The sequence below is a fragment of the Lycium barbarum genome, chromosome 5 (assembly GCF_019175385.1).
Source record: "Lycium barbarum isolate Lr01 chromosome 5, ASM1917538v2, whole genome shotgun sequence".
Classification (NCBI taxonomy): domain Eukaryota; kingdom Viridiplantae; phylum Streptophyta; class Magnoliopsida; order Solanales; family Solanaceae; genus Lycium; species Lycium barbarum.
This window is the reverse complement of record NC_083341.1, coordinates 130,164,102-130,174,701: the sequence shown is the minus strand read 5'-3', so window position 1 is coordinate 130,174,701 and position 10,600 is coordinate 130,164,102. Positions and strand designations below refer to the sequence as shown.

The 10,600-nt window shown below is 36.5% G+C and overlaps 1 protein-coding gene and 1 long non-coding RNA gene across 2 annotated transcripts; both read left to right on the top strand.

The window, feature by feature from the left end:
* Positions 1 to 863: 863 nt before the first annotated feature.
* LOC132639802 (F-box/FBD/LRR-repeat protein At1g13570-like) lies at positions 864 to 3,589 on the top strand. The gene is made up of 5 exons (XM_060356217.1): positions 864 to 922; positions 1,031 to 1,124; positions 1,304 to 1,432; positions 2,653 to 2,713; positions 2,795 to 3,589. The coding sequence occupies exons 1-5, from the start codon at positions 864 to 866 to the stop codon at positions 3,487 to 3,489; spliced, it is 1,038 nt and encodes a 345-aa protein (XP_060212200.1). The 3' UTR covers positions 3,490 to 3,589.
* Positions 3,590 to 5,629: 2,040 nt separating this feature from the next.
* On the top strand, positions 5,630 to 8,428 carry LOC132642729 (uncharacterized). The gene is made up of 2 exons (XR_009583314.1): positions 5,630 to 7,792; positions 7,896 to 8,428. It is a non-coding gene; the product is annotated as an uncharacterized LOC132642729 (long non-coding RNA).
* Positions 8,429 to 10,600: the final 2,172 nt, after the last annotated feature.

The following is a 10,600-nucleotide window of genomic DNA, read 5'->3' as shown; positions in this document are numbered from 1 at the left end:
TGTAATTTGGACCTTTTCTCCAAACGAGAGATTTTTGTAGTATCTTGACAGTCTTATCCATGTCTCTTCTAGTTTTATCGTTTTATATACCATTGCGATACAAAAAAGGAAGAATTTAATCGTCACCGACTCACCGCTTTTAAAATTATTAGTCCACTAGATTCAACCTACTACTATATGTAATTAATGATAATGCAAAATAAGTAAAAAAACACAAGAACTTTTATGTGAAAAAAACACCCTAACTCAAAAAGTATAAAAATCACGATCTATCATGTAAAATTTAACTCAAACTCTACTAAAAGTAAAATATTTAGACTACACGTCTATAATCTAAGAGAGTACCTCTAATCCCTTTACCATTGATTGCTCGACTGTTAGAGACTCCTTCAAAATAATTCTAACTTGAAGCAAATTATTTCACAAAACGAAAATCTTTTAAAATGCTTCTTGTTGCCTACTAATCCCTCAGATGCATAGAAACATCGTATATATGTGAAAATTCTAGCCTTTTCTATATGATGGATAAAATGTTTCTTAAACACCCATAATGGAATTATATAGGCTAATTCATAAGCATCAGCCTATATGGACAAAAATTAAAGACCACGGATATGAGGGGCAAACATTAAAGACCAGTGCATTTGAAGGACAATCCGCGCAAAGAAATTGAATAAAACTCTCTAACATTTTAGTCGGTCCAATAATCTCAACTGGATTAGTCTCATTCACCCCTTCCAGCCCATAGGCCCTTATGTAGTCAGTTTGGTTCAAAACAATGATGAATTGGAATTAAAGACGTGACATGTACAAATAGTGCCAACAGCTGAAGAGAGATTTAAGCATAATAAGGGTTTTTGACAATGACTGAGAGAAAGGCTTACTCCATCTTTTTGGACCTTCCATCATCAGTAATCTTTAGGTATTGGTAATCTTAGAATGTGTTTTTTCTTTAAACATTTCTTTACTTTTTGCATGTATTTTAATCTCTGAAGTATGGTCCTATGTTCATTCTCGTGCTATTTTTTAGATGTTTTGTTGTTATCTACCCGGTGTTCGGTATCCCCATTAGGATCCTATTAAATCTGGATTCGCACCAGAAAATCCCACATTGGCTACCAGGAGTACTTACCAACAACAATAACATACTCAGTGTAATCCCACAAGTGAGGTATGGGGCGGGTAGGATGTACGCGGACCTTACCTCTACCTTTGTGGGGCAGAGAGGCTGTTTAGGAAAGACCCTCGGCATAAAGGAGTACTTACCACTCCACCATAATCTCTGTTGGTTGCTCTGTTGTAGATGTTGGCTTCCTTAAATGTATGTGCCTACATTCTTGAAATTAAGAGAGTGATGTGTAAAGGGATTGAAAACGGAATTGTTATCTTGGTGAAAAAATGGGGCTATGGAGTTGATGTTGATCTTCATTTGGTTGACACAACAACTTGGATTGGTTTGTAATTTGGGCTTGATGTAAAAGTTGTTTAAAAAATTCCTATCTGCTATTTCTGGTACAAGTCAATGTTTCATTCCGCTATTATTTCTGCTGAACATGTGTAAATCAATTAAACGATTTTCCACATGCAAGAAAGGGGATCTCGTCGAATAGTTATACCGCCTAAATAGGGTAAAAAATATTTGTTTTATATGTACTACAGATTTTTGAATCCCCTTAACATAAGAGAAATACAGGCTCAAATCCCTGGTTTAGTATTTACTTTTTAAAAAAAAAAAAAATTACCTTGCGAGAATTCCGCTAATATTATAATGTATCAGTCATATATCACACCGAGCAAGAAGTTACTTAAAATATGGTTTTTTTTTTGGGGGGAAAACATTTTCCATAGAATTTTCTTCTGTCGTATTGCACATGGTCTTTTTTCCTAAAAAGTTTGACGGACATGTGATAGAAAGTGTGTGCGTGCATTTTGGGGATGGAAGATCGTAATATTGTAACACTAGTGTGTTGTGAAAGAAGAATACAATTTTTAGGTGTTGAGTGGACTCTCTTGTGTGATGAAGCTAGATTCAGTTAGAGTGCTTAACGATAAAATTAAGTTGCTTATAGTGTGACCTTATGAGGATCATAAAAATATGAAGTTATGGCCTTCATGTTTACTGCAGCCATAGGTTCTACAATAATGTTGAAATGAACTTAGTTGAAATGAACTTAGTAATATTAGGTATGACAGGATTGTTCAGGTTCCATTGTGTTCTTTACTTGCAAAAGCAAGCTCCGAGCTAGTTATGGATATTTTGGTAATACAACTACTAAGCTTAATTAGGACATGCAAATTTTAGTTTTAAAGCTGCTATTTTGATATCGAATAGCCAATGCTGATTTTTTGAGTGAAAGCAACCAAATATAGGACAAAGTTTCTCCTTATCTTGTAGTTATCTTTGATTGATAAGCTTATAGCAGCAAAAGACAGTGTGATTCTTTTTTTTCCCCTTCTGTGCATATCCCCTCTCACGTGGATTAAAAATGTATCGATGTAAGTGGTTCCCTCTGCAAATAATACAATTCGTGGATTTTGCGAGTTGCAATTAGTGGCATATTTTTTACTGATGTGAATAGAATTTGTCTGCTGTCTGTGTACTCTGTCCAGACAGTTTGTAGATTCCTTCATATTCTTGTTCATTTTTTGCAGATTCTGACTGCCGATTACAGATTTTGTCGTATGATGCTTCCTGAGGGCAAAAGGCTTGGATGTCAAAGTGTACCTCCATATACACTTAGCAACCTTCCTGATAATGTAATTGATGTCATTCTAATGTGTTTTCCTTTGTGAGATCTCGTGAGCACAAGCATCTTATCTAAGAAATGGAGGTATATCTGGAGCAGAATTCCACAATTGACGCTTGATCAAACACTTTGGGAGACAACAAAGGACTTAATATCTCCATCACTTAAATTTACAAACATCCTTTATCACCTTTTGACCCTTCATTCAGGACCGATTACAAAATTTACCCTCTCTATTCCTGAACTGGGAAACTGCCCTAAGTTTGACAACTTGATATATTTTCTCTCTAAGAATGGCATTCAACATCTTCTTCTTCTATTTCCAGAGGATAACCGATACGAATTTCCTTCTTTATTTTTCACATGTTGGCAGATGAGGTGTTTGGTCCTCGAAAATTGTTTTATAGTACATCCTCCACCAAACTTCAAAGGATTTCCTAGGTTAGTTACCCTGCAACTGTTTCAAGTCATAAATAGTTCCAAATTGATTGAAAGTTTAATCGCTCATAGCCCGTTGCTTAAGCATTTGGTGCTACAATCAGATATTCTGGATCACATTCAAGTTAATGCTCCCAATCTCAGAACCATCCACTTCACAGGCAAAATAAAATATATTTCTTTAAAAAATGTCCCTCTTCTTGAGGAACTTTCACTTTGGGATCCAGAATATTTTGTGGATGCAGGGAAGGTGATAATTCCAAGTATTTTGAGTCTTGTCCTGCTATTGAGTATCTCCACGTGAATCACGGTATTGTCCAGGTAAATGTTGCTTCACAACTTCATTGTAATGCATTTTCCTGCAACGTCTTGTAGGCATTGACTCGTCCTAATTTTTTGCATTTTCTTCCTAGTTCTTGGCTGCAGGAGCTGGTGAAGTACTAACTAAGCTTCCTTGTGCTTTTAACTGTCTTAGACATCTTTGCTTATCTAATATTAGTCTGAGAAAATTAGATGAGGTTTCAGGTGCTTTTTTCTTGATAAGAAGCTCCCCCCCCCCCCCCCCCTCCCCCCCTTTACAGGATTTGGAAATTCAGGTTCATTTGGCTTTTTCTCTCTGTTTTTTATGTGATGGTTTTCATAATTTCATGCTCCTTATATCCTCACTAAGCTTAGGTATATGGGTTTTTGTTAATCCTTTTTAGGTTTTCAATGGAGTTGTCAACAGAATTCCTGCCTTATATTCTTTTGAAATTGAAGACTTCTCAGATGTGACATTGAATCACCTCAGAACAGTTAAACTAGAAAGCATTTTAGGCACAAAGCTTGAAATGCAACTTATCAAACTTCTATTAGCCAAGTCCCCAGTGCTGATGAGAATGCATATCGAGCCAAGACGCGGACATTATTGTCCACAGAAAAGACTCAAAGTACTTGCAGAACTAATAAAATTTCGTCGAGCATCAACTGAAGCAGAAATTGTCTATAACGTAGATAGAAATACTTAGAATTTAAATTTCATGGGTGTTCTTGAATGATCTATGAAATGAGACCAGGCATGAAATGACACCATCTATTTGTTTCAAAGCTATACTTGTGGTATGCAGTGTGTTAATCACTACTTGATGAGATCACTATAAGCTATCATGAATTAGTTTCTCAGCAAATTTTATTCCTGCAAGGTAGAGCCAAGCCTTTTTACTTTGTTTCATCTTTAAAAAGTTGTCAGGATTAGTATGCTATGCAACTTTTATTAGAAATATGTATCGAACTATCAGAAATGGCTCATCCATGCCACTCGTTGATAGTTGGGCCCATTTATCTCATCGTCGTTACACATTTGGCTCATTCGTGCCATTAACTTCTAACGACCCACACAGCCGGTTATTAAATACCAGATTTTCCATGTCTCGTTTAATTAAATCATTCACGTCATTTAACTTATTCCCTCTATTTTATCCCATTCCCTTTATTTTCACCCTATATACATTATAACCCGACCCAAATCCCATTTTAACCCAACCCCTAATAATCTTTTTCCCTTCCTTTCTCTCTCCTCCCTTTTTTTTTCCATTTCTTTCGGTTAATATTGCTATATTTTTTCTCATACGACCACTTATATGTATAAAACTCCATTCATCCCAATCTAATGCACTTTAATTAGGCACAAAGTTTAAGAAGGTAATTTTTTTTAAACCTTGTGGTTTAAAACAAATCAAAGATGTTTATGTCATTATAAATCAAATTCATTAAGGATAAATAGAAAGTTAAGAGTTAAATGATTTCTAAATATGAATAAATATCATTTTTATGGACAAAAAAAGAAAGTGTATCTCATAAACTAAGACACCAGGATGTTTAGTAGGTTCGAAGTAAACTCATAAAGAAGCAAAAGGGATTCAACATATAGTATTACATATTTATGGTTCTGGTTCTGTAGGATTTTTAAATCAAGACTCTTTTTTTTTTGGCATAATATATAAACATACCCTCAAACTTGGCCTCAGCTGGTAAATATGCCCTTCAACTTTGGGTGTGCCCAAGTAGGCATCTCAACGTGTATAAAGTTGAACACGTAAACACAAATGTTGGAGGACATACTTGCCAGCTGAGGCTAAGTTTGAGGGCTTATTTATGTATTATGCCTTTTTTTTTTCTGGGTATACTTAAATCAGATGAAATTTAATTTGGGTTTGCTGAAACTTTGATGGGGTAGCGTTGTCATGGATGTGGCATGCTGGTAGGTCTTATTTTTAATTGGGGTTTGCTGAAACTTTGGTTGACATAACATTTTGGATTGGTTTGAAATTAGGGCTTAATGTAATAGTTGTACATGGTATTTCCTATTTATATGAGATCTTAGGGATTTTGTCTAGTGGTAAAGTGCAACGAGTGATATGTGAGTTGGATGCACTTCACATACTCGAATCTTGTGTATAAAAGATTCTAATATGTGAAGCCTCCCCAAATAGGGTAAGGTACGCTCTACTCTCTCCAAATCCCACTTTGTGGGATTTCACTGGGTATGTTGTTGTTGAGTATGTGAAGCCTGGTATAAGTGCATCTAGGGCCAGTCATTTTTCGCTTCTCCATTACTTGGGCTGAACATGTGAACTTATTCAAACTATTTGCTACTTACACTTTTACCAGTCACCACCTTACCTCCTTTGCACCCTCGACTGATATCACATCCTATCAAATTTATGTCCAACCAAGCGAGAAGTAACTTAGAAAATGGTCTTGTATTATTCTTTTTTTAATTGCGTAGAACATTTTACATCATATTAGAGTATCTTATTTCATATGAAGTTTGACAGGCATGTGACAGAAAGTGTGCTCAAGCGCATTTTCGGGTTGGAAGATCGTAGTTCTGGTAACACTAGTGTGTTGTGAAAGATGAATACAACGTTTAGTTGTTGAATAGACTCTTTTGTTAGTTACGGTGATTTGCAAATAAAATTAAGTTGGTGAGTGTGAGCATCATTAAAAGATAACCCCTCCAACTTAAGACGTTCTACTTTGATGTTTGCCACAGCTATATATTCTATAATGTCGAAATGAACTTAGTAATATTAGGTATGACATGATTGTTTCGGTTTCATATTATTTTTACTTACCAAGCAAGCTTTGAGTCTTTGTCTTTTAGATAGGACATTTTTTCTCCTTATCTTGTACCTGTCCGTCGGTTGATAAGCTTATAGCAGCAAAGACGATGTGCTAAGCTTATTTCTCTTCCTTTCATGGATATTAAGAGTAGATATCCGAGGGGTTTCATGCACATTTTCTTTTCTTCTTAAAGCTATAGCATGTTGATTTACTGATGTGAATGGCAGTCTTATGCTGTCAAGATTAGTGATTTCAATTCTTTTCTTCTTACACTTGTGGCATGTTGATTTTCTGATGCGAATAATTGTTGTGTGCTGTATGTATACTTTGCCCATATAGTTTGGAGATTCCTTCATTTTCTTGTTCATTTCTGCAGATTCTAACTGACCGACTGACGATAACTGATTATTGTTATATGATGCCTCCCGAGGGCACAAGGCTTGAATGTCGAAGTTTACCTCCATATACACTTAGCAACCTTCCTGATGATGTAATCGATGCCCTTCTAATGTGTTTGCCTTTGCGAGATGTTGTGAGGACAAGCATCTTATTTAAGAAATAGAGGTATATCTGGAGCAGCCTTCCGCAATTGACGCTGATCAAACACTTTGGAATACGACAAAGGACTTCATATCCCCGATAGTTAAATTTACAAACAATATCTATCACACTTTGACCCTTCATTCCTGACCGATTAAGAAATTTACCCCCCGCATCGCTAACCTAGAGAACTGCCCTAAATTTGACAACTTGATGTATTTTCTTTCTAAGAATGACATTCAGGATCTTGTTGTTCATCTTCCAAACAAAAACTCATACAAACATTAATTGCCACCTTCATTTTTCACATGTTTGGGGATGAGGCATCTGTCTCTCGAAAATTGTTTTTACATCATCCACCGGACTTCAATGGATTTGATAGGTTAGTTAGCCTAGAACTGTATGAAGTCACAATTACTTTCAAATCACTTGAAATTTTAGTCAATCACAGCCTGTTTCTTGAGCGTTTGGTGCTACAAGAATTATATATTCAAGATCATATTCAAGTTAGTGCTGCCAAGCTAAGATACTTCAATTTCACAGACATTATAATATCTGTTTCTTTAAAAAATGTCCCTCTTCTTGAGGAACTTTCACTTTGGGATCCGAAATCTTCTGAAAATGCAGGGGAATCTGATATTTCCAAGTTGTTTGAGTGTTGTCTTGATATTAAGTATCTCCACGTGAATCACAGTGTTGTCCAGGAAACTGTTGATTCACAACTTCATTGTAATGTATTTTCCTATAACATCTTTTCGGCTCTGAGTCATCCTAATTTTTGGCATTTGTCTTCCTAGTCCTTGGCTACAGGAGCTGGTGAAGTACCAACAAGGCTTCCTTGTGCTTTTAACCGTCTTAGACGTCTTCGCTTATCTGATATTAGTCTGAGAGAATTAGATGAGGTTTCAGGTGCCTTTTGCTTGATCAGAAGCTGCCCATATTTACATGATATGGAAATAGAGGTTCATTTGGCCTTTTTCTCTCCTTATGTGATGGTTTCCATATTTTCATGCTCCCTATATCCTCAGTAACTTTAGAGATATGGGTTTTTGTTAACATTTTTAGGTGTTCAATGACGATGATAGTGAAATTCCTGCACTAGATTCCCTTGAAAGCTTCGCAGATGTGACATTTAATCACCTCAGAACAGTTAAACTAGAAGGCATTATAGGAACAAAGCTCGAGATGCAGCTTATCAAGATTCTATTAGCCAAGGCCCCAGTGTTGATAAGGATGCAAATAGAGCCTGGGGTAGGAGATAACTCTCCACAAACAAGACTCCAAGTACTTGTAGAACTAACAAGATTTCGTCGTGCATCAACTGAAGCAGTTGTGTATAACTTAGACTGCAATGCAGTTTGATCTTATCTTTTGGCAGACCATGATCTTGGCTAAAAGTGCTCTGGCAGTTAAAAATCAATAGATCGAAATTAATGTCGAGGCAGTAGTATAAGGTTGTGTTTTTTCCTATCTCACAGTTGATAGAAGACTTGGATGTTTTAACTTAGCTTGTTTGTCACTGTGGCAATGCTCAGTGTTTAAATTTCATGCTTGTTATTGATTGATCTATGAAATGAGACATAGCATGAATTGACACTTGTCACGACCCAACCCCGTAGGCCGCGACTAGTGTCCGTGCTGGACACCCGTACGTACCCAATAACCCAAACCAGCATATAAGCAGAATATATAGATATTAGAGTCGAATGGCGTTACTGACTATCACAGATAAACATAAATAACGTGTGGAAGCCGGTAAGGCTATCGCAGAACATATCAACCCAAAACATATACACAACCCACATGTATGTCTACAGACCTCTACGGATAATAACAAAATCATAAGACGGGACAGGGCCCCGTCATACCCCTGTATAACATACATATGTGCAACAGAAGAGTCTGTACCCAAAATATAGGCTCCGGACAAGGGAGCACTCCAAGACAGCAGAATAGGATCCTAAGCGGGCGGATCAGCAAATCGATCGTCTGTACCTGCGTGGCATGAAACGCAGCCCCCGAAGAAAGGGGATCAGTACGGAATATGTACCGAGTATGTAAAGCATAAAGTACAATAAACAGAATCATAATCTGAACAGAGGGTACAGAATATAAGTACAGTAACCGGAATGTCAAAATGCTTACTCACATAATAGAGATAATACATGTCAGAGCATATGCCATATCCGGCCCCCATTATGGGACTCGGTGAACAGAACGTGGTCGCCACCCCGTCACTGGCGCCACAACATAGCATAACTTCAGAGTAGGGAATATCTCCGTAACATATCATAACATATCAGAATGTGCACATATCAAACATATCAGATGGCCATATCATATCATATTATCATATATCAGAATGTGTGTACATGGCACAGCATACTCCACAACCCATGTACATGTATACCTGCCCCCTCACATCGAGGCACGGCGAACAATGCAGTGGAATACGCGTGATAACATATCCTGGCCCGGGCTCAGTGAAGGAAACATTGAGGCATCCACGAATGGAGTAGTGAGAAACTAATGCAATATAAAATATAACACATTTACGGAGACTCAATAGCATAATTCAGATGACAAACCATATAAAGAAACTAAACGGTAATCATAGCGTATGCCTTACGAATGTCACAATGGTTTATGTCAAAATAAGTTTTCTGAAATCGTTTTCATGTTTCAAAATACGTTGTGGGACTTACGAAATACTTCAAAACAACTGTCGTATAGTAGTTAGAAAAGTAGCCAAGAGTTTCCTTTGAATTCCACTTCAAAATAAGTCAAACGGAACAAATCAGAAAAATCCGGGAATAGTGGGCCCACCTGGGATCAAATGAGGTGGCGTACATAATTTACGTATGTTACACTTCATAACATCACTTATGAGAGTTTTAAAGTAGTCGGGTCCTATTTGTGCAAGTTCTAGATGTTTAGGCAATTTTTCCAACTATTCATAACATATTCAATTCAATTCTACTGAATGAAAAAGGGGCAAATTTAGGTGCGGATTTCTAAGAGTAGAGTCGTCCCCAAGGCTCGTATCCAAGCCTATCATACCTAGGACATGCCCAGAGAAGAATAGGTAAAGCTTTACATACCTTATTCGCTCCTTACGCTTCTCCAAATTCAAATCTCGTTTCGTCCAAAATCTACAATTGGTCATATTTACCAAATATTAATCATAAGGCTTTAAGAATTCAATCTTAACCAATTCTTGTCTACAGAAATTTGGGCAGCATCTCCCCTATATATATAACATCCCCGAGATTTAACTCGGCTCAAATATCAACAACCATACCAACAACAATACCAATAATCATCAACAATCGATTAGAAACGCATTCTATCATAAATTGTCTTCTTTTCCAAATAGTGCAACAACTTCCAATTCAACTTTGCACTTTCAAATCAATATCAACATTTCCACATTCATACACTAATTTAAGATCATTCAAACATAAGCCAAGAATATTCCAAGCCATATATCCAATATTCAACAATTCCATCAATTCCATATTCCACCCAAAGTTCCTACATATGCAACAAAACCATCACAACACATTTTCTACTTACAAATTCATAACCAACAACAATAATCCACACTTTAACAACTTCATTTCCATAATATCATAAGATCATACTAAAATGACATAATCTTCTACAATCAACTTCAATGCCAAATTAAACCATTTAGCCTTCATTTACATTATAAGGATCACAACAACACAACTAACATATTAAACAACATTAGTTCATTTCCATTTTTC